Source organism: Thamnophis elegans, chromosome 4 (assembly GCF_009769535.1).
Source record: "Thamnophis elegans isolate rThaEle1 chromosome 4, rThaEle1.pri, whole genome shotgun sequence".
NCBI lineage: Eukaryota > Metazoa > Chordata > Lepidosauria > Squamata > Colubridae > Thamnophis > Thamnophis elegans.
In genome coordinates, this window is record NC_045544.1 from 95,736,666 (window position 1) to 95,762,379 (window position 25,714).

Sequence of the window (25,714 nt, forward strand, 5' to 3'; positions counted from 1 at the left end):
AACTATATCTTAAACCAGTGTTTTTCAACCTTTTTTGTGCAAAGGCACACTTTTTTCATGAAAAAAATCACGAGGCACACCACCATTAGAAAATGTTAAAAAAATTGAACTCTGTGCCTATATTGACTATATATAAAGTAATTTCCCCACGGCATACCTTACACTATGTCATGGCACACTAGTGTGCCGCGGCACAGTGGTTGAAAAACACTGTCTTAAACAACAGCCACTTGTATTTCTGGGAAGTTTCGCATAACATTTTCATTCTAAATCCTTTTCCAGCATATTTCATTAGAGAGTTATGACAAATGTTTAATATTAAGACTAACAGTATATTCATTTTTCTTTTGTAGTTTAAATTGATACATGTTCAGAATTCTGATATAATTTACCTTTCCGTTTTTAAAATATGTAAATAAATTTGATGACGATTTAAGTCTATATCCACCTATTGTTTTCTAAGTTGAGTTGAGTAACCATCTAATTAAAAAGTTTTAAACAGAGAAAAATGTATTGCTAAATGTAACAAAAGTGACTTTCCTATGTGGAAGAAACATTGGAAATAGAAATAGAGTCACAGTTGTAAAATGTTACTGCTCCTATCATGCTGTATGCATTGGTATTTAGCATTTTTTTAAATTTAGGAGTTGATAAACATGTTTATTTATTATCATAACTGCTGAATTATAAAGTATTTCATATGAGTTCTCTTCAACCCTAACTTCCTATTTTTTGTGAGCTAGAATAGCCCATAAAGCTCTTTTTTTCTTTTCACCAATTACTAAATGAAATCCATTCCCAGGTGACAGGATCTGTTATTGTAATACCAATAAATAATTCAGAGCATTTTTAACGTTCTGATTTAAATGCGCATGCAATTGACAAATAGATAATAATAAAAACTAAGCACATTTCTTACAACTGGCACATTTCTTACAAGGCAGACCTTAGGTACTAGCAAGCAAAATACAACAAATCGCCACACTGAAATTGTGAAGAAGCGCTTTAAATTCTAACAGATATTTTGAATTCAAAATTCCCCGGTCAAAAAAGGTAGGCAATGAGCTCAAATACTTTTCTGTTAAGATTACACAAACTATCCAGTATATTTTTCTTTCAGATCTGTAGAATGTTGTTTCCCATTTAGCCTATGCCAGGCCTTGCAGTGGTTCCTCCTACCTTACCAGAAATCTGGCAGGGGCAATTCAACTGCCAGACTCCTGGTCCCACCAGAAGTCCTCCAGTGCTTCCAGTGGTGGATGTCCCCGGCGACAGCCAAGGGATGCACATTCAAGAAGCTAAACTGTCTCATCATCACCATGGACACCAGTTTGTTTGGCTGGGGAGCCCACATGCAGACTCAGATGGCACAAGGCCAGTGCTCACAGGAGGACGTACGAAACAACATCAACTGGCTAGAGCTCAAAGCAACCCACTTAGCCCTCCTATTGTCTCCAGCTACCACGTATCCTAACAGACAAGATAGCCACCAGGCCCGTATCAACCGTCAAGGGGCACCCCCTCCAGGTCCTTCATTTGAGAAGCCAGGCACTTGGGGCACTGGGTGGAATGGCATCTTCTATCGTTGCTAGCAGAACGTATCTCGGGAACATCCAATGTACAGGAAGTCTGGCTCAGCTGAGCCACAGTCGATCATGCAGAGTGGCACCTGCACTCGACCTGTTCAGGACACTGTCTGAAAGGTTCGGCTCCAATCCTAGACCTGTTTGCCACTCCATCAAACAGCCAGCTACCCAGGTTTTATGCCCTGTTCGCGATACCAGGGGCTAAGGGGTCAACGCATTACACATTCCATGGCCCCAGAGGGGTGCTATACACCTTTCCTCCAATTCCCCACATCCCAAGGGTAATCAGGAAAGTACTGGCAGAGAGAGCGGAGATTCTACCCAGAAGGCCATGTTTCGCCGATCTAGTCAACCTATCAGTAACAGCCCCAGCTGGTATAGATAGAAACATACATATTATTTAGAGAGAAGTGAAAAATCATAGCTGTTGTTCATCTGTAACAAAGCAAAGAAGTCTAGCATATGTTGGGGAATCTTTTAATACAGAATATGGTGGGAATAGGTAAATATGTGATATATACTCACTCTGATACTTTTTCATAATTACACGTTTTTTACCTTTCAAAAGATCTGTTTCTCAGTTTTAAACATGAGATAAGAACTCTCAAGCCTTTCTAGCTGATCCATTAATCATTTGCTGGAATACATGTATGTAATAGGATCTTTCATGTGCCTTGATCAGCAGGATTCCAAAGTGGAAGGGAATAAAAGTCTAGTGGCAAATGGTTTTAAGAGTGCAATGGATTATCTGCTTTTCTTGAATATGCATATTGTATATACCACTAATGGCTAACCTTTTTCCCATTGCGTGGCAAAATTGGGGAGTGCAGGGGGGTCATGAGCGGGAGTGCCCACACTTATAATTCTATGTGCATGACACACACACACCCGCTTTTGGTGCACGGTGGACCCATTTTTCGCCCTCCAAAGGCTTTCTAGGAGCCTGTGGAGGGTGAAAATGGCTTCCCCCACTATTGGAGGCCCTGCAGAGATTCCAGGAAACTTCCCTGAAGCCTCCAGAGGGCAAAAAATGGCCCTATGGGCAACCTGGAAGTCCATTCCTGGGTTACCTGTAGGGCTGTTTTCCGCCCTCCAGAGACTTCAAGAGGCTTCCCTGAAGCCTCCAGAGGGCGAAGAACGGCCCAACGTGCATATCGGAAGCCCATTCCTGAACTTCCGTTTTGCACGTTGGGTTGTTTTTCCAGAGGGCAAAAAATGGCCAAAAATGAAGGCTGAAGTCAGCTGGCCAGCACGCGCATGTGCACTGGAGCTGACAGGGCAACACCTCACATGCCCTAAAAAATGGCTATGTGTGCCATAGGTTCGCCATCATGGGTATATACAGTATTCAACCTGTAAATGAGAAATTTCCTGATAGAACTATTATAGGTAGTCCTCGACTTACAACCATTCATTTAGTGACCATTCAAAGTTACAATGGCACTGAAAAAAGTGACTCATGGCCATGCAACATATCCTTGCAACATCCTCATGGTCATGATCAAAATTCAGATGCTTTGCATTTGGCATGTATTTGTGATGATGGCAGTGTCCCAGGATCATGTAATCCCCTTTTGTGATCTTCTCACAAGCAAAGTCAATAGGGAAGCCAGATTCATTTAACAACCGTTACTAACTTAACTACACTGTTTCACTTAATAAATGTGGCAAGGAAGACCCTAAAATATGGCAAATCTCATTAAAGAACTATCTTGCTTAGCAACAGAAATTTTGGGCTCACTTGGGGTCGTAAGTCTAGGACTACCTATATCTACTCAATATACCTACCTACCTACTCAATAAAACACCTTGTCCCCCAGAGTTGTAGGTGCTCCATTGCTCCAGTTTTTTAAGAAAAAAGTGGACAACCATGTCCACCATGACGCAAGGACTCCTGCCTTAGGCAGGGCATTGGGCTAGAAGACCTCCAAGGTGCCTTACAGCTCTACAATTCTATTTTCACTATAAAGGTTTCCTGGAAAATAAATATGTGAATCAGTATATATTTCAGGCATCATAAAAAGAATTAGGAAAGTGAAAAAAAAAATTACCCCCCCCCCTTCTCAAAAAATCAAGAAAGGTTGTGTGGTCATGTGGATGTAGAAGACACCCGGGAGAACCTTTGAAATAGGAACCATGATGAACTTTTTGGGAAATGTAACAACTGCAAAGCTTTGCTAAGTGACCTTTGAATGGTTTTGCACCATTTTTATGTTGTATTTTGGGGAGAAATAAAAGTGTGTGTATATATACCTCAAAGTCAGAAATGAAGGCACCTCATTACGAGATTTTTAATGAACAGCAGTACACAATATTTGTCTCATTTACTTATTTGTAAATAAGTATAGGCAACTGCAATAATTAACAAAAGCACACTGAAGTAGAATTAGAAAGAAATAAATAAATAAAGAGTTTGCCAGAAAAGCTGTCTTCTGTTCTTTTACTCCCAACCACTTTTGCAAGTCAAAGTCTAGAATAGACGCTTGAGGGAGAAGGAGCTACCATGTATTTTACTGTACATTTAAATTGGCCAGTGCCATAAGGCATTATGCTGGCTAGCTTCTGTTACCAGGGTTACCTAGGATGTGGATTCTAGTAGCTCTTAGAAAGTATAAAAAGAGTTGTTTAATCTGGAAGCATCACTAAGCAGAAAGCTTAGGGAAAACTTAAATGTTTCTGGTGAGTGAATTGCAGACTGGAATACCAATCCTTAGTTTACTCTTCCTTCTTAAAGAGGAAAATGGAATGAGATCTCTCTTCATTCAGGCATTTTAAGCAGTAAATAAATTAGAACATTGATATGATCAGGTAGAAAGATGATCACCCTTAGCCTTCAGATTTGAATAATGGAATAGAGAATAACACACTTTTCTGGTTAGACCATTGTGTGTGTTTGCACATCAGCATAAATTACAATTTTAGTTGTATATTATGTCTTTTCTTGCTCAAATTGTAATGAGCCAGATCTAAATATTAGAATGACTGACTCCATCTTGTCATTACTACACAACTGTACTAGAGCAGCACTATGAGATTCTATGGCACAATGTAATAGTTATATTCATGGAACCTCTGATCTTTAATTTTTTAAATCTTGAATGAAATCTATCCACGTATTGTTACATGCTTTATAAAGACCTTGTTCAGTAGTCTCAGGTAGTTATTAAACAGAGCAAGCGAGAATGAGCCTTATGGCATCTCAACCATTTCTATCTCTGCTCTGTCCGAGCTCAATAACAACTATAATGAAAGCTACACTATGACTGTCCCAAAGGTGCTTTCAAAAAGCAACTGGACTGAAGGAGTTTCTTGGATGAGAAGTAAAACATCTTAAAGAAAAAAACATCTTTGGGACAATTATGACCTGGATGACTGAGAAGCTCCATAGAATCTATACTATGATCCACTAAGATCCTAAATTTTTGCAGTCCAATCATCTCAAATATTTTTCCCTAAAGAGGACAAAAAGAAGAGGTGAAATATGATGTTTTAGGACCCCATAAGTTCACATAATTGTTAATTGACCGGTCCATAAGTCCAGAACTAATTGTAAATTAGGGAAATGCTGTTCAAATAGCTTTAAAGCATTTTAGCAAGTACCCAATGCATTCTGTACTCAAATTAAATAAATTAGATAATAAGACTACTAAATTACTAGCTGATTACTTGTAAACATTTTTTAATTAAATTAAATTTTAATTAGTTTATTGGGTAGAGCAGTGGTTCCCAAACTTGGCAACTTTAAGACTTGTGGACTTCAACTCCCAGAATTCTCCAGCTAGCTCTTCTGGCTGGAGAACTTTGGGAGTTGAAGTCCACAAGTCTTAAAATTGCCAAGTTTGGGAAACACTGGGGTAGAGTATAATAAAACGGAATGCTTATTTAAAGGTACACTCATTTGAGTGAGAAATGCTTCTAAAGTAATACTTTATAAAGACAAATTTTAAAATGATTTCGAGAGATTGAAGGAATGGTTTGGAAATAACAAAATGAAATTTTATAAACACAGAGGATTCCAAAGTACAAATAATAAGACAGCTTGGCATCATTGAAAAAGTCATGTGATCTGAGATTTGAAGAACTTTGAAAAGTTTAGACTTGAGAAGATGATACAATATACAATAGTACATTTCAAATAGCTGAAAGGCTGTCTATTTTCTGCTATTCCAGATTTCAGGACATAGAATAGATTTAAGCTACAGACTGGCAGATCATGATGAAATCTTAGGGTGAAAAAGACTTCCTAACTCTGAAAAGAGTTTGACAGTGGACACAATTATCTAGAGGACAGTTGAACAACTGTCCACGGCATGTATTTGTGTGACATTAGACAGCCATTTATCATAGATGCTTTAATCTGTATTCCTGCATTCAGTAGGGAATTAGATGTAATAGCTAAAACGATCCCTTCCAACAGACCTATTCTGAGAATTTATTTTAGACAAATTGGAATTTCCATTTTGTTTTATGTTGTGTCAACAGTAGGCTTCATACTATGCTGAATATGAAGAAAATGGTATAGACACTTTAATATGTATGTAAAAGATAAAAAATTAATATAATCAACAAGGAAAGACTATTAATTATTTTATATCACCATTTCCATTTCTCCCCTTCCTCCCTCTCTCTCCCTCTCCCCCCCCCTCTAAATTGTATTGGCCTTAGACAATACAATTTAGATAGTGTGTGTATGAAGTCTTAGTCACTCTCTCACAAAAATTAATCTAACTCAAGTTTGGTTTCACTTATTTAAAATTTTTATTTAAATTCCTCTTCGTTTTTATAGGGGATCCTAGCTAATACATGAAGGCCAAATACAATTCTTGACACTGAAAAATATAGTGTTTCGGAATATTTTCATAAACTGCATGGTCTGCAAATATACATTCAATCTGAATTCATGCAAGTTCCTGTATTTTCTGCAAAATGCATTATATATCAAACCTTGTTATAGAGCACAATGCATACATTTCTTTTTCTGTTTTCCCCTCTATTCTTTCTATAAAATTTAAAATAAATTTAAATTTTCTTTTGAATTTTATACAAATTTCTTTCTCGGCAAAATCCATAGATCTATTACTTTGTTCCATTCAGCATCAAATGCAGTTAATTTCTGCCATGCCAAGTTTTTTTCAGCGTGCTGATAAATCCTGTTACATATTCAGAGGCCAGAAGATTGGAATCAGAGGGAAGGGATATTAATATGGAAAATGAAATTAAAGGAAGGAGGAAATCTGTTTTTTCTTAATAGAAATTTTGAGGGGTGTGTATGAAGTCTTAGTCATGCTCTTACAGAAATTAACTGGCAAATTTGTAGCATTAAATCTAGGGAAAAAGCAGCTGCAGTGGAGGGCAGTCAGTAAGCAAAAATGGGAGGGATAATGTGTGTCTCAGAAAGCAGCAGCAATACATGGGAAATATTTTTGCACAGCTTGCTGATCTTATTTTTTATTCTCTGTCACTTTAGTAGCATATCTTCATATAGCCAAAAATTATCAGTAGTCTATAGAGGTTAGAGCCATGATGGCGAACTTATGGCAGAGCTCTTTTTGCAGGCATGTAAGCTGTCGCCCAGCTCAGCTCCACCATGCGTTCGCACATCTCCTGCTGGCCAGTGGTTTTCAGGTCTGCCACGCATGCACGGTGGGTGGGGTGCATGTACAGGGGTCCCTGCATGCGCGGGGAGCACATGGGGTAATGCACACATGCGCAAGGGATGGGGCACACGGCCACGCACATTGCATTATAGGTGCACACGCACTTTTGGCATGCAATGACAAAAAGGTTGCCATCACTGGGTTAGAGTATATCTTAATACTGGGTTAGAGTATTATCGCTTAAATCAGAATGAATACTACATGGCAGCAAACAAGTATCAAAATTCTTTATTTGTCATCTGGATTTTTGCAGCGCAATCCTGTAGCCTAATGGGTTATTCACCTGTTTTATTTTACCAGGTTGTATAAGTTAATATTTATGTTAATGAAATACCTTTTCTCATTGGAAGGCAGAGGAAGTAATTCCAATCTCTTCCAGGCCTCCCTACATCAGCTTTGAAATGCTTAGATAAAAATAGAGGGTCTTTTTTTCTTTCAGATATAATATTTTTTCTGATTAATACAATATCTAATTATAGAAATTTTTCTCTTTGAATTCGGCATACATTTGGGTTATTTATTATTTGCAAATTTTCTAAAACTGCTGTTTCAAAGCTCGCAATATATTTTAACTTAGGTTGGTCCTTTAGTTCATTGAATTGATTTAAGCATATTTTAGTCTATGCTGGAAGAGTCTATCCTAGAAGAGAGCTGTACCATGAATAGACTGTTTTTTCAGTGACAGGGTACCTGTTCAAATTTATTTGAAAGTTTTGATGTAATGTAAATAAATAAAATAAATAAAAATTTTAAAAAGAGACGTGGAGGCTCAGTGGCTAAGATGCTGAGCTTGTCAATCAGAAAGGTCAGCAGTTCGGCAGTTCGAATCCCTAATGTCGCGTAATGGAATGAGTTCCCGTTACTTGTCCCAACTTCTGCCAGCCTAGCAGTTCGAGAGCATGTAAAAATGCAAATAGAAAAATAGGACCACCTTTCATGGGAAGGTAACAGGTTCCATTGCGCCTTCGGCATTTAGTCATGCCAGCCACATTACCACGGAGATGTCTTCAGACAGCGCTGGCTCTTTGGCTTTGAAACAGATTAGCACCGCCTCCTAGAGTCGGGAACGAATAGCACATATGTGCGAGAGGAACCTTTACCTTTTTAAATAAAGACTTGCAAAGAAAACTTAACATTATATGCATCTGGAACTATAATAAAGATAACAAAATGAAATATTTAATGCATTCCTAAACTGCAAATTCATTCTGCAATATGATGTTCTAATTAATATTATCTCTTCTAGGAAATTCCAAGTGACTGGAAGTATTGCACTGCATGATTTGAAGGCTTTCAAGTTTAATCTGTTCTATGCCTATTGGCTGAAGGAATGTAAACCATACGTTTTTAGAACTGAACAAAAATTGCCAGAAGTACAGTTAACAGGTAAATATTTCTTGATAGATAATTAGATGTAATGGAGTACATAACTGATCTCTATCTAGCTATTGGAACTTAATGTATTAATAAACTATGTTTGTAACAGGTATGTGCCAAAAGTGTTCTGTTTTCTTACTCTCTGCAGTATTCATGAGTTTTCCGTTTCAGCATCATTCTTAATTGAAGTTATTGACTTCATATTTACAAAAACACAAATAATCCTCAATTTACAACTACAATTGGGATCAGAATTTCTGTTGGTAAGCAAGACAGTTAAGTCACGTCCAATTTTACGTCCTTTTTCCTGTGGTTGTTAATCATATCAATGCAGTTAAAGGATTCACAGGTTGTTAAGTTAATTCAGCTTCTCTCATTGACTTTGCTCATCTGAAGCTGGCTGGGAAAGTCTCAAATGGCAATCAACTAACTTCAGGATACTACAATTCTTGTAAATAGCCGGTTGCCAATTACTCAAATTTTGACTATGTGACTGGGGATGCAACAGTCAGGACTGATCACAAGTCACTGTTGTCAGTGCTGTTGTATCTTTGGTCACCAAATGAATGGCTACATGTATAATAGCAGTTCGTAATTTTTGATAGTTGAATGATATTCTCTTGTGCACCATATACATTAACCAAGTTTTAGATGTTTTTTTGTCAGGAACAATGCTATCTGTTATATAACTCAGTATGTAAGTAAGCTGATGTTGTGAGGAGGGTTATTTGGGATTTCTGAACATCACTGATTCATAGGATATTGTAGATGCCATCTAATTTATACTATTGATTTGAAAAGCTGTATGTTCACTATATCCTTTGGAGTTGTCTGCTCTATAGAGTCTTTAAATATGTCCGCTTTGGGGGGAAATATATACTGTTTTAAGAATTGTAGAAAATATTTGAAAGAAGTACTGTATTTTGTAAAATGTATTGATGTGAGAGAAGCAGTTCTCTTCAGAGCATTAAAGCAGCCAAATGCAAGCACAGATTTCCATAGGCAATTGGGGACAGCTTTTGAAGTAGCAGCATAGGCCTTGTAAAAGTCACAATTGTTTTTATTTTTTGAATATAGCTTTGTAATGCTAACATGATTTACAAAGCACCTGTTTCCAATGCTTTGAAGAGTCCTATAGTTATTGCAAGATACGGCTGCCTACCCCCTCTTTAAAAAAAAAAGAAGTTGTGCTATAAATAGGAAATTGTCTGAACTTGGGCTACTAAATACTATTTTAGATTGAATACCATGAGTACTGTTTTAATCATTATTCTTATACATGGGTTCACATGCTTGTGTTCTGTTCAACTATTACTGATTATAGCTGGGAAATATGCATATGTATCTGCTACTTCATACTTAAAATAGAATAGGTAAAAGAACTTTGCATATTAAAACTACTGTGGCTAATTTACAGATATGACATGCAGATGTAAGATGGGATTTGTGATTTGTACATTTTTTATTATTTAGTAACAAAAAGATAATTACTACATATTTCAAGGTTTGGGCTTATTTATTTTGTCTGTAGGACACTCTAGTCCAGTGATGGCGAACCTTTTCGGCACCAGGTGCCAAAAAGGTTGCACACAAACATCGCATGTGCTCATTGGGGCCATGCTGCGGAAAAGCCGAATTCTGGGTTCTAGCATGCATGCGCACTCGACAATCAACTGGGAGGCACGCATGCACAGGCTGGTTTTCAGCATTGCTGCACACGTGAAGGGATCACTTTCTGGAAAAGCTGAACTTTCAGCTTCTGACGTGCATGCACACCCAATGATCAGCTGGCCGGGGCGCATGTACAGGGCATTTTTTGGCACTGCCACGCATGTGAATGACAGCTGATCATCATGCATGCGTGCTAGAAACCCGCAAGACAAACAGCCAAGGCCGTGCGTGTCAGATTGACATAGTTTCATGTGCCACTTTGGGCACGCGTGCTATAGGTTTGCCATCACGACTCTAGTCAGCTAAAACAAACATTTACATTCATTTTGAAAAGTTAAAACTAATGCTAACTAAGAAAGCCTGGCTGAAAAGGCATTTGTTTCTTTAAAGTGGAATGGGTAAGGACTGAATAAAAATCTTGATAGTGCATTCTAGAAGAAGCTTATAGTAGTCTGAAATAATTATAATTTGGCTGTTTTGAAGACAGACTTTGTATAGCTGGACTTTGCTTTTCCTTGTTTTGTGTGGTATTATGATACTTGCTCTACTCAGGATCATATTTTCTTTTGCAGATACCTTTGTAAATTAGGAAACATGGGCGCATTTTTGGATAAGCCAAAAACTGAGAAACATAATGCTCACGGGGCAGGAAATGGCCTGCGTTATGGCCTCAGCAGTATGCAAGGATGGAGAGTTGAAATGGAAGATGCTCACACAGCTGTTGTAGGAATTCCTCACGGTTTGGAGGACTGGTCTTTCTTTGCTGTTTATGATGGTCACGCAGGATCTCGTGTGGCCAATTACTGCTCAAACCACTTATTAGAACATATCACTAACAATGAAGACTTCAGGGGAGCAGAACAGCCTGGCTGTGCTCTTGAACCTTCAGTAGAAAATGTTAAGAGCGGAATCAGAACTGGCTTTTTGAAAATTGATGAATTTATGCGCAATTTTTCAGACCTCAGAAATGGCATGGACAGGAGTGGCTCAACAGCAGTGGGAGTTATGATTTCACCTGAGCACATTTATTTTATCAACTGTGGAGACTCACGTGCTGTTCTATATAGGAATGGACAGGTCTGTTTTTCAACACAAGATCACAAGCCTTGCAATCCAAGGGAGAAGGAGAGAATTCAGAATGCAGGAGGGAGTGTCATGATTCAGCGTGTTAATGGCTCATTAGCAGTGTCTCGTGCTCTGGGGGACTATGACTATAAATGTGTTGATGGCAAAGGTCCTACAGAACAACTTGTTTCTCCAGAACCAGAGGTTTATGAAATTGTAAGAGCTGAAGAAGATGAATTTATTGTCTTGGCTTGTGATGGAATCTGGGATGTAATGAGCAACGAAGAGCTCTGTGAATTTGTTAAATCTAGGCTTGAAGTATCGGATGATCTGGAAAAAGTGTGCAATTGGGTAGTGGATACTTGTTTACACAAGGTATGTAAACTTTTCAGATTTAAGATTATTTTGGATGTTCCTTTTACTGCTAAAACTGAACAAAAATTAATGCTAAAAATAGCATAGATTTGGTATTGATGAGTCCACCTTCATGTGATGCAGTCTTACTAAGCATTCACTTGCTATTTCTTTGGGCTTGGCAATGCACTTTATACAACCCAAATAGCACTTTTAATTTTTTCACAACTAGTTTATATTCACTCTTAATTAAGTTAATGTTTATGTTTACCTCGAAAGAGAATATTTAAAACACTCCAAAGTTAGATTCTTTTCATGAAACAAAGACAATATTGTTTAAGAAAAAATGCTTAGAAATTGTTTGTGCTTTGCTTCTCGGTGTTTAAACTCTTCCCCTCCCCACTCAAACCAGTATTGATTTTTCCAGGGTTTACATTTGATAATAATGAAATTCACATTGCTATTTAAAGTCAAGTACCTAAAATCATTTAAATGAATTTCAGTCTTTGATACATTACAAAATTATGACTTGAAGAATCATAAAACATATAAGGGCTCTTATAAATTTAATCTAATCCATCCTGGCTAGTGAAAAAATCCACTAAATCATCCCAATAATTGGCTATTTAGCTTCAGTTGAGAACTTCAATTGACAGAGTTTGTCACTACAGGTATTCTCAACCTATGACCACAATTGGGAATTTCTGTTGCTAGGCCATGGAGCCATTAAAGCCAAACTTGATTTTATGGTCATTTATAGTAGTTGTTAAGCAAATCCACCTTACCCAATTAATTTTGCTTGTTGGAAACCAGCTGGGAGGGTCACAAACTGCTATCACGTGACCATAAGTCACTGCAAGTTATAAATCCAAGCATAAATGTAAATGTGAATCCATCAGCAAGCACCTGATTTATGATCACGCAACCTCATGATGGTGGGATTGTTATAACTGTCAAAATGGGTCATGAGCTTCCCCCCCCCGCCAAAGCGATTGTAACTTTGAATTATTATTAAACAAGTTGTAAATCAAGGATTACATATATTGTAGTCACACTGTTTTATAAATAATAAATACATTCCAATCCCCTATCAGAATGTGTGAAACTTCGCCTCTAGAATGCTATTCTAGGGTGAATATTCTGTTCCTAATTCAGTGAATTTTGCATATATCTAGTCCTTGCCCTGTTCAAGATATTAGTAGAGTAAGTTTCCTTCCTTTTGCATGTGACAAGATACTTTGTCGATCCCTTCCATATTTTTCCCTTTGTAAGTTAAACCTGCCTGCTCTCTTACTAATTCTTCATAGGGCTTGGTTTCCAGATCCCTTATTCTAGCAAATATCCTTTGAATCCACTCCAGCTTCTCCATGTCTCTTTTAAAGTGTGTTATCTCTTCTCTCTTTCACTACACCTATTCTTTGGAACAACATTCTCCTCTGAATTCCACATGGCACTTTTCCTGTTTGCTCCACAGACACTGAACTAGGATAATGTCTGCATCTGCTGTTCATGATGTAACTTTGTAATTGAGAATGTGTCTGCCATCCCAGTGTTGTTGTTTTAAAAAATATTAACTGTTCTTAAACTACTATATGCTGTCCAAAATTATTGACAATGTGGCCTTAAATATTGAAATTATAAAAAAAATATAAATTAACAAACTGGACACAGTCCCAAGTGTAATCAGTTCAGTGCAGAGGAGATTGAAACTTTTTTAGCACCTGACATCTACACACAGAACTTTTGTGAATGCAGGCCTAGACTATACCAGTCTTTTACCTGTTGCATCTTATTGTGTGCTGATATTAAGGTGGTGGTTGGCGAATTGTCCAAGATCCTTTCCGTAAGACTGCTGCCAGGTTGGATCCCTACAGTCCTGTATTGATGTACTTACTGTATTTGCAACTGCCTACCCAGTTCTCACTACTGAACCTCATTCTGGAGTTTGGCAAGGGTTCACTCTTACTAAGTATATATTAAATTATGGTTTTATCTTCTGAAGTATTAGCTAGTCCCCTTACTGCAAATTCGTTAAGCATTCCTTTAATTACCTCCTCTGAATCATTTATAAAGAGTAACAGTGGACTGAGAATGGTGCTCTGTGAGCCCTGCTTGAACTTTTCTTAAGACTCAACTATTTATGAGCATCGTTTGGATATCAGTGGTAAACCTACAAGACTTCAGTATCCTCTAGCTCATATGTATCCATCTTGGCCACTGTTGATAACATTTTGTTTAATTATAGTTATATAAATTATTACTTTGCTCCTTGATTTCCTTTTGTAAAAAGACACAGCTATTCAGACCACCATGGCCACACTGATTACAATACTTGGATTTGAGTAGCTGAACACTGCTGCAAAATGATGCATTTTGTGAGATGTTTTGAATTGATGTATGTGTGGGATAAATCTCCTAAGCACTAAGTTATTTAAGAAAAAATCAAAATTGGGTGAACAGTCTACCTAGTCGGTTGGACTTTTGTGCAGCTCTGCAGGCCTAACATACTCAAATTATCTGTCTTCCAGAGAAGATTTTGAAGGCATGCAAAGAAGAAATGGAAATCGTTCATCTTTATTTTTTTGTTAGAAACTGTTTAGTCAATAACACAATTTAATGGGAGTTTACCTAATTAAATTTGGAAATCAATTGCACATAGTTATTGAAATATGTTAATTGAATAAATAGGCAATCTAAGGCTGTGAAATGGATAAGCATTCATCTCAATTATGTCATGTTTTTTCATTCCCAAATATAGGGAAGTCGTGATAACATGAGTATTGTTCTAGTTTGCTTTTCAAATGCTCCTAAGGTCTCAGATGAGGCAATGAAAAGAGATGCAGATTTGGATAAGCATTTGGAATCACGGGTGGAAGGTAAGAAGTTGCCTTTTGTTTTAATTTTTCCCCCCTGTTAGATTATTTTCTTAGAATGGTTGGGGCACCTTGAAACATAAATGGACTACAGTATAGGAAGGGAACAGAAAACAGAATATGGTGAAGGTGCACATAGATCACCTGAGTCAGAGCAACCAAGAGTAGATGCTGATGCAGCAGTTTGTCTAAGAGCTTGCTGATTGTTCAGCAGAACAAAGTTTCTTACCTTACAAAATTTTAAATGTATTCACCGTATTTTTCGGAGTATAAGATTCACCTTAGTTTGGGGGAGGAAAATAAGAAAAAAAAATACTGCCTCTACCTACCAGCATCCATCCTACCGGTATTCATCTGGCTAGCGTCCTTAGCAAACAGCCTGATCAGCTTCAGCACATTAGCCTGATTCAGCACGAGCAGTTTGAGAGGCTGCATTTGCAAAGAGAAGCTCCTTTGCAAATGGAGCTTTTGGAGGCTGTTTGAGAGGTTCTCCCCACCGACCCCCACCCTTCAGCCTCTGCATGTCCTCTCAAACGGAGCTTTAGGAGGCTGCAAAGGTAGCTTCTCAAACAGAGTGTGTCTCAAACATCCTCCAAAAGCTCCGTTTGAGAGGCTGAGTTTGCAGCCTCCAAAAACTTTGTTTGAAAGGCTGCTTTTGAGAGGCAGCCTCTCGGTTTGAGAGGCTGCCTTTGCAAAGAGAAGCTCCTTTGCAAATGGAGCCTTTGGAGGCTGTTTGAGAGGCTCTCCGTTTGAGATGCTGCCTTTGTAGCCTCCTAAAGCTCCGTTTGAGAGGACATGAGGAGGCCGGAGGGTGGGTGGGTCTACATTTGGTATATAAGATGCACCCAAATTTGCACCCTCTTTGAGGGGGGGAGTGCATCTTATACTCCAAAAAATATGATAAGTTAGACTTACTAGTTCATTGCTGATGGGAATAGTTTCTTATTTATATAACAGCAGAGAAAAATTCTTTCTGAAGAGCAGGAAATGTGAATAGTTAGATGACAAATACTAGAAAGTTTTGTTAAAACCTAATAACAAAAAATGTCAGCTGCAGAATGTGATAAATTACAGAAATACTGTATGTCTACTAAACCTGAAGTCAGCATTGGAAATGTCAATTGTTTGGGAAGAATTTTCAGGTTAGTAATGATGCTTTGTGATCCTAATAACTGGATGGACACAACTTTGCTGTTTACTTCCCTGTTCTGACCCCCCAACCTGTGAATAAACCACAACACAGGCCTGGCTGTTTGCCACTGTTTAATTTACTGAGATAATGAATCCTTTGGCTGAGGGCCCAGGCAACTCACATTCAATATAGTATCTCTACAGCAACCCAGATAGTTCAAACGAACAGACACAGCTAGAATACACAGATAGATTTTCTTAATTCGAACAGTTGTTTCCTGCAAATGTCCCCTCTCAACGCCTCACCTATAATCTCTCTTGGGAGGGGCCAATCCACAACTACCTGTGCTTAATCATCTTCTATGAGTATGCCTATGGAGTTGCTGCTTCTGTTTCTCAGCCCTTCTCAATCTAGCATCAGAGACAAACTGCCTTTAATCCTCCCCACTGCTCCATGCCTCAGGCGCCTCCTGATGTCCAACCAGCCTCTCTGGTCCCTGCTCGGAGTCTGAACCCTGCCCAGGGTCCTTCACATCGTCCAGGGCAGACTCATATGGTTCCTTGCTGTCCGAGTCCATCAGCAGCTCAACCAGATCCTGCTGGGCCACAACACTTCCCATAGCCAAAAGTGATTGGCCTTTTGGTTCTAGAATTCTCCACATCAACTCCCACTGCAGAGAGGTAGGGACTATTTAGTCAGCCCATCCTAGGCAGTTAATGGGCCTGTTAAGTTCAAGAACGAGCTTGGGGATTTTCCAGAAGCTCTGAATCACAATTTGGTCAACTATGATCCAAGCTTGGAAAGAGCATATAATTAGGGCCTTGGAATTGGATTGTCTCAGTCTTTTTGCTTGCGAATCCCAGAATGCTCCTTGGCTTACCAAAGAGTTGTGAGAGATCAAACAACAGAAGGGGCACTTATAGATTTGCTGCCAAAAGAGGAAGAGCAAGGCTACAGGTGAGACCATTTATTAGGACTTACCTTGTGGCAATAAGAGCAATGGAGTGAATTTACTTTTCTGCTCTTATGTCTGCAGATAATCAGCTGGTGATTCTGTTTAGGATGACCAGATCTCTTCTGGGTAAGGAGGGGCTGGGAGAGCCCATATTTGACTGTTGTGCCTTTTGGCATCTGTCAAATAAAGTTACTCAACTTTGTGTAGAGTTGGTTGTACTAGTGAGTTATTCCTGGAGGGCTTCGGATGGTGGCAATACATCCACCTTGGTCCTCCTGGATCTCTCCACAGTATTCAATATCACTGATCTTGGTTTATTTCTGGACTGTCTCTAGGAATTGAGAGGGGCTTCTGTGGCAGATTCAAATCAGTAAGGTGGTGATGAGAGGTGGCAAGACCAAGTCCCCCCCCAATGTTGTGGAGTGCCTCCAAGCTTAACTCTTTTCTCCCCCCTTTTTAAAATTATAACCTGATGCTGCTAGAAGAGGTTACCAGGCACCATAGAGTATCACCAGTATGCTGCTCATATCCAGTTGGACATCACTTGCTATTCCTGGCTGCCCAAGCAGCATTGTCCTAGAGTTGTCTCAGTCTCTGGAGGCTATAAATATTTGGGTGGGGAAGAGTTGGTTTTGACTCAGGCATAGCATGACAGAATAGCTATGGGCTTTTGGTTCCCGCTTTATGTTCAGGAATCATCTTTCAGAAATCATCACCTATGGTTGTACTTCCACAGGCAGAGCTGGTGCACAGTTTGGGGTTGTTGCTAGATTTTCTGCCCTTGGTGGAGGAGCAGCTGGCAGCTATGTTCCTCTCAGTTTTACTTTGCCCCATTCCTGGAGTAGGACACCTTGCTCATCCCCTAGTCACTTCCTGGTTGACTTACTGTAATGCATTCTACATGGGGCTGCCTTTGAAGACCCATCCAGAAATTACAACTGATCCAGAATGCAGCGCTGGGTAGCCTATGGTTTGCCCATGTTGCACATTGCTGCTTAAGATGCACTAGTTTCCAGTTCTTTTCTGAGCGCCATTAAACACCTTTACCTTTAAAACCCCCGAATGACATGAGTACTTGTTGTTTGTGGGGCTGCCTTTCCCTGAGGGTATCTGCACGCTCTATCAGGTCTCATCCCTTAAATGTTGCCATCCAGTAGGCCCAATAGTACAGCCTGCTTCCCAATTGCAACCTTTGCCCTTGGAACTGGTTTTGCCCTTGGAACATCCTTTGCCCTGACATCAAGCAGACCTAACCTCCTTGCCTTCTGAAAGGACCCAAAGACCTGGCTTATCCAACAAGTGTTAGAGAAGTGTACGTCTGGAAAGTTGTTTTGGGATGTGAAAGTTGTATTGTTTTGTCGGGGCACTAGGTGTTTTTTATGACAGTAATATGCTTTTTATTATTATTTTTAAGCCCCCCTGCCTCCAAGTTTATGATGCATAAGATAGGCAGCTATATAAATTTATTTATAATAAATAAAACTTTCTGACTTTCCAGTGTGGTTTACAGCCTTGGTATTTCCTGTTGATCTCTTGGAACCAACTATCACACTTGACACTGCTTAGTTTCCTTTCCCAAGCAAAATTTATCACGTGCTACAATAACTTTTCATATTTAGTCTAATTCAGTGCTTTTATTTTCCATATAAAATCCAGGCGTTTTTCCCCCAGTATCCTGGAAATGCATACTTTTTCATTGTTGCTCATACCTTTTCGCTTAACAAATGCTGTGATAATATGGATAGCCTTAGATTTTACTTTTACTTTTATCCTGTCTTTATTATGTATAATGAATGGTCCAAAATGACCCAACTAGGTGTTAGTCGTTACTTTTAAAGCCCTACATGGTATCGGACCTGGGTACTTGAGAGTCCGCCTCCTGCCAGTTACCTCCCAAAGACCCATTAGATCCCACAGACTAGGCCTCCTCCAAATTCCATCTGCCGGCCAATGTCGACTGGCGACTCCTCGGGGGAGGGCCTTCTCTGTGGCTGCTCCGGCCCTCTGGAACGATCTCCCCGTGGAGATCCGGACCCTTACTACCCTTCCGGCCTTCCGCAAAGCGGTTAAGACCTGGCTGTTCCGGCAGGCCTGGGGCTATGCAGCCCCATTCGAGGTTATGGCTGTTGCAGAGTTTTAAATTGTTGTTTTTATTTTATTTTTTGTATCCCCTCCCTTTTTATTGTGAGCCGCCCTGAGTCTCTCGGGAATAGGGTGGCATACAAACTCAATAAATTCAATTCAATTCAAATTCAATTCAACTAGTTTCTGTGCCTAAGGGAACACCTAGCATCCTGGTTTCTAATCCAGCATTTAGTGAGTATAACAAAGTTGGCCCTTTGCCTTAATGTACCATAATAGGATGATTCAGGAGCTAGTACACATATTGTATGCACACACACAAACTAATAGTTGGCATTCATTTTTGGAGATGAATTTTTAGATGTGACATGTTTGTTTTCCTATCATGTTTCAGCACAGGTAACAATATTGCTGGCTGAAGTATTTTAAAAGTCAAACCTAAATTTTTAGCTGAATAGATATAATATTAGCAGTGATGTGATTGAAAAAATGAAAATAATTCTGAATACTTAACACAATGTGTGAATTAGAATGTACACAGAAACTTGGAGGAATCCGTCATTCTGAAACTAATTTTTAATTTATGAATAATGTAATATATTTTAGATATGTTTATAATGTTGGTGTGCAACTATTATCACAGTATGATTTTCCATAAAAGTTTACCTAAGATAATGTTCTGGAGGGAGTTTGCAAAAAAGATAGTCCCATAATCCTAGCCAGTATCATATTTTGCCCATTAGTATCAGTAGTCATTATGTTTTCTGCATCCTATATTTTGAAATGTTAGAAGATAATAGGTTATCTTCTAAAAAAAAGAATGGTTAATGCATACTGGTGGCAAGTAGAATGGTAAGTTTATGTGCTAGTAATACATTATCTTCAACTGAGGATATTTACCTGCTGATATGAGCTACAACTCTGATGGAGATGGGCAGTTCAAAAATGTGAAAAGTAAAATAATAAATAGACTTTTGCAATTATTTGTATTCAAAATGAAAATAAAACTATGTTAACATAGCAGTAAAGTAACAAACTACTGGTGAAACAGCAATTGCTTAGAATATAAACAGAATAATACAGAATAAATAGAATGTATCTGTAATCTTAAAAGTAACATTTCTGTTTTTGCACACAAAATAATTATTGATGGAATGTATAAAATGATTGGGATAAGCTAATAAGGATGCAATTATTGAAAAAATATCAGATCCTTCATCTCATATACCTGTATTTTTCGGACTATAAGATTCACCGGAATATAAAACGCACCAAGATTTTGAAGAGGTAATTTTTTTTAAAAAAGGTTTCACCCTCCCCACCCCCAGGAGCATTCTGCAGGCCTCCCAAACCCTCTGCACACCCCATTTTTTTGTGGAAAAGGGGGCATGCAGATGGTGTGGGAGGCCTATAGAGTGCTCCTGGGGGCTGGGGAGGGCAAAAACGAGCCAAAAATGGTCCATTTTTCACAAAAACAGGCTTGGTTTTTTGCAAAAAAAAATGTAATGTGCAGAGGGTGTAGGAGGTCTACAGAGTGCTCCTGGGGGCTTGGGAGGGCAAAAACACCCGTTTTCACTTGTTTTTACCCTCCCCAGCCCCCAGGAGCACTCTGCAGGCCTCCCAAACCCTCTGCACATCCATTTTTGTGAAAAATGGAATGTGTGGGATTGGTTTTCGGGAGGCCAATAATGCTGTATTCAGTGTATAAGACACACCCAGAGTTTCACCCTCTTTTGGGGAGGCAAAAGGTGTGTATTATACTCCAAAAAATAAGGTATTTGTTGTCTTGATGGGGACTATAAGATGAGGTTTTCAAATACCAAGCTACTTGTTGCACACTGGCTGATGAGCTGCACAGTTTGATGCATCATTATGAAGGTTTTGACTTGGAGAAAATGAAAAATATTAATGACAGCATATATTTTAGTTAATAGTCTGAGTTATCAAGCATATTTTAATGCACTTTTCAGAGCTGATAGTATGGTGGTTCGTATTCACATACTTCACATATCATTAAGTAACCCTTTTCATATTCTAAGGCAAGTGTTGAAAGAATAGAAGATGTTTAAGGAGTCTTTGCTTCTGTTGAACCAGTTATTGTATTTTAAAATTATTACGATATGTTTGAAGATTTGCTCTACCGTTTTAAGTGTCTTCTTTAAATTTTCTAATATTTCAATGTTTACCTTGCCGTGTCCTTGGCATTGTCAGAGTTAATGGTCTATTGTAAACTCTGTTTTATTAGCTTGTGGAGCTTATTTTCCAAATTCTCATTGAGAAGAAAATAATGCATGTTATCTTTATGTGTTAGTTTCAGTAGTATAGCATAAAGCTTTTTTTCCTTATGAAAGGGATTAATGTTATTACAGAGTTATACCTTTTTTATGGATTACTTGTTTTTTTCAGTTAATTGGGAGATTCCTGGCGGTGTTAAACTGTATATAGACAACTTAAACTAAGGAATGTAACTTATTTGCTGTTACACTTGTTTCTGAAACATGTTCGTGAAGAGAATATTACATTTATCTCTAGGCAAAATTATTAATAAATCATGCTATTAATAGAATTACAGTTTCATGCTTATACTGTATATAGAAAGATGCTGGGATTGGAAACCAGTTAGTATTACAAGCAATATTGGATAATAGCTCAACCCTTTTTTGGTAGATATTAACGTTAAATAAGTATTTTGTGCTGTGTTTAAATTTACGTAGACATTCTTGATTAAATTAGCAGTACAAATGCATTTAAAAAGTAATTTAACTAGAAACCTTAGATAGAAGCTCAATGGTCAGAAATATATTTTAGCAATATCCAAAGTGTTTCTTGGTTGAAAGTGAGCATTGCACCTTAAAACTTCAAATACATGTAGACATACATCAGTAATCTTTAGTATATTGTCTAAATGTAAATTTTTTTATTTGTTATATATTTTTCTGGTGGTATGAAGGTACAGCTACTACTACTCTTCCAAATCTGGAAGCATTCTTGAAGAAATTAGAATTTCCAATTTCAGCTCCAGAGTGGATATCACATTGAAACTATACTCACTTCGTTTATTTCCTTTGCATTGTCACTTTCCATAGCAAATGATGTAGGGAAAGAACTAAAATTGAGATTAAAGAGCTTTAAAATCATACTATATATGAAATTGTATCTCTAAATTAGAAATGATATCTATAAACTCATCAATATTGGAGTTCATCCTTATTTGAGAAATTCACAGTTAGAAAATTAAGCAAATTGGCTGGATTCATCATTCCCTGAATGATTTAACAGTGTCATATCTCTTTGTTACACTTTTTTACTTTGAAGTTTTAATTTCATTGCATTTATATGATTAGTTATATCTGCTAGGGAAACTTTTTTAATGAAAAAATACAAAATTAATAAGTGTCTTATTAGAAGTAACCAGTATCCCTCTTTTAGACCAAGTTTAGTGTATTTTGCAGACTCAGCCATTTAATTTGAGAACTTCACCGTACTTGCTGTACCTACTTGTTAGAAGAGAAGTAAACTGATCTGTGATTCAATAAATATTTGCACACCAATAAAATTAATACTTGATATGTCTAGGATACAAAAAAGAATGGGTGGCATTTCAAATAGTATCTGAAAGAGATATTAAAAGTAATGTACTCTGCCTTATTCTCCTTGCTCCCCTTTCATATTCTTCCTGGCCTCCCAAGTTCAATCTCTAGGAGAATGGTGTTCCAGAGGCAGGCATCACTGTAGGAAATGCTCTCTGGGTTCCACCAGCTAGCATTGTCTCATGGGTAGAACCTGGAACATGTCTCTCTAGGGAGAGATGGTGCAATAGGTATTCTAGCCCAAACCATGAAGACCTTTAAAGATAATCACCAATATCTTGAATTGCACCTGAAGGCATGCCAATAGCCATTGCAGTTCATGGAACAGAAGTCTCATATGTGCCAAGTGGGTTTGCACTCATAACTGCATTTTGCACCAGCTGAAACTTCTAAAGTCTTTTCTAGGCCATGTGGAACACATTATATTAAATCTAACAGGAGGTGACTAATGCATGAGAGACAATGAGCAAATTGCCCTGGTCCAGGAACAACAACAACAAAATCCATAGTCAAGATTGCTGCCTATTATTTGGCAGGAGCCATGGATCCAGGAGTTCCCTAAATTACACACATAATCTACTTGGTATATAGTGCAGCCCCATCTAGAATAAGAGATGAATCTTCCCCAGAATCAGGGATATCCCAAATCCTCTTGGCCTTATTAGGGTTGAGTCGAAACATTCCCCATCCAGACCTCCACAGTCTCCACACACAAAATGTGACCTCCATAGCAGCACTTTGACAAATCAGTGCAGCTATAGAGCTGAATATCATCAGCATACTGATGATAACTTGCCCTGAACTGATGGATGACCTCATTAAGTCATTTCATGTAGATGTTAAACGGGAGAAAGCACAGAACTGCTTCCCATATAATGGGCTGTATGCTTACCTCTTCTTTATTGGATTGGAACTGATTGGAACCAACCCTGAAGGAAGGATGTGAATCAACACAATACTATGTAATCCACCTCAACCCCCAATCCAATCCAGAGGGATATCATAATCATTATTGAAAGCTGCTGAGAAGTCAAGAACGGGAAAAATGGATGTACCACCACCACCCCTTGTTCTTGCTAGGCATCCTCCACTAGTGCAATCAGTGCTGTCTTGGTCCTATACTAGGCCTGAATCGCGACTGTAAGGGATTCATATAATCCACCTTTAATGCTTACGGTGCTTGGTAGCTGCGTTTCAACAAGAGTTACTTTCTCTGTTTACTTGAAATAATACTATGATCTGAGAACACATTCCCTGACTTCTGGTGAAGTTACATATAAGAAATTCACTTCTTTCACAAATGCCTCAGCCACTTTTCTCAATAATAAAGTTCTGCTTCCTCTACTTAATTGCGGTGGCATAAATCTTTTGAGGCATCCAATAATTCATGCCACAGTTTACAGAGTTCTGATGTGCGCATCAGAATGGAGGTGGCATGAACCCCACCCTTGGGAAAGTTCAGACTTACTTAGAGGACTGCATGTGTTCTTTGCCACAACTTTGATCATTTTAATATAGATAAAGGCATGGCTTTGGGGATCATAGCTTCTTCTGAACAGATCATTGTATTCAGTATATAAATGTCAGGATTGGAACAGAAACGTAGTCTGTTATACTTATAGAAACTTCTTTGTGCTATTGATGTACAAAGAGAGCAAAAAGTGGCCATACCAGTGGAGATTGGTACAAGACAAGACAGATTCCTGTAGAACTCAATCACAATTTGGTGTTTGATATATTTTATGGCATTTCTAGGCCTCCTCTCACTCAACAGACTCTGGTGTTATATTGCAGCTCTTTGTTTTCATTCTATATTGCATTTCACTTTAATTCATGCTTATTACAAAGCTTTTCTTAAGCATATATTCTCTTCTATTTTTCTGTCTTATGCCATCTCATTTTTTTTAGATTAGGGAAAGCTTGTTATCTTCTCGGTTCTTTTTGAATACCTTCATCTCACTTGACTAATTTCCCAGTGCAGTATTTCTTCTGTCATTGGTAAGAAGATGAATGGCTACAGAGCTCTCTCTTTGATCTTCCCCGTAGTATGGGGAATTTGAGACTTAAACAAGCTCTTATTTTAGTGTCCATCAGGAGTGTTAGACTGCAACCATCTACCACTGGTAGTAATAGTTAGATATGGTGAGTGCTATAGTACAGCATACTTGAGGACATGAAGGGAAAGCCTGCCATAAATACTGTGTTCCATATGAATTGATCTTTCACATATACTGTATTAGGGAAACTCTGCTTGTTTAAGTTCATGAATTTCACTTACCGTATTTTTCAGAGTATAAGACGCACCAAGGTTTTGAAGAGGCAATTTTTTTTAAAGGGTTTTGCACTCTGCAAACCTCCCAAAAATGGTCTGTTTTTTTTGCGGAAACAGACCCATTCCCCCCCCCAAAAGGCATAAATAGTCTTTAGGGGGCTAGCAGAGTGCTCATGGGGGATGCCTCCCCCAAAAATGAGCAAAATAACATCCCGTTTTTCATCCAAAAAAATTGCATGCATAGCCTTCAAGAGGCTTATAGAGTACTCCTGGGGGCTGGGTGGCATAATTGAGCAAAAAAGGGCTCGTTTTTCACTCATTTCTGCCCTCCCCAGCCCCCCCGGAGCTCTCTGACCATTTTGGTGAAGGGGGTGGGTTTTCAGGAGCCAAAAATGCTGTATTCAGCATATAAGATTTTCAGCCTCTTTGTGGGAAAAAGGTGCATCTTATATTCCAAAAAATACAGTAATCATAACTCTACTTATATGTAACTTATATTAGGAATTTAAGTTGTAATAGTAGTTTTAATTTAAAATGAAGAATGTTGTGGAAAGAAATAATTAACTGCTTCTCAGCTTTGAATATAATTTAAAATCATATTTATATTAGAGGACCCTCATTTGAATGTTTTTAACTACGGTAATCTCAAAAATTCTCCATTCTTAACTCATAGACTGCTTTTTAATTCCCATATTCAAGCATATACAAGTAGTCCTCAGTTAACAATGGCAATCCATCACTTATGTGTTTATAAAGTATAACATCTCATGACCATGTTGTCGCTTAATGGTGGCAGTTCCGGCAGTTTCTTTCATCGTTAAGCAAATCACCACGAGTCATTAAGCAAGGACATTGCATGGTTCCTATTTGTGACATCATGCAGGCTTTCCGTTATAGGAAACTGGCAAAGAAAGCTGCAAATGATAACTACATGACTATGCGATTCTACAATGTTGTAATCATAAACTGGGTGCTAGATTATATTCATGTGATAGTTGCAAGTTCATTTATGCATAGTTCTCCATTAACAACTTTGCTGTTTAGTAACCATTCAAAGTTAAGACTGTTGTAAAAGTAACTTTACAACTGGGCCTTGACCA

At 38.2% G+C, this 25,714-nt stretch overlaps 1 protein-coding gene across 2 annotated transcripts in view; it reads left to right on the forward strand.

The window, feature by feature from the left end:
• Positions 1-25,714, forward strand: part of PPM1B (protein phosphatase, Mg2+/Mn2+ dependent 1B) — a 66,944-nt gene that overhangs the window by 19,177 nt on the left and 22,053 nt on the right. For both annotated transcript variants that reach the window (XM_032217088.1, XM_032217087.1), the window contains exons 2-4: positions 8,490-8,629; positions 10,864-11,731; positions 14,469-14,586. In XM_032217088.1, coding sequence (XP_032072979.1) covers positions 10,886-11,731; positions 14,469-14,586 — 964 coding nt within the window. In that variant the 5' untranslated portion in view covers positions 8,490-8,629; positions 10,864-10,885. The remainder of the gene's footprint in view (positions 1-8,489; positions 8,630-10,863; positions 11,732-14,468; positions 14,587-25,714) is intronic.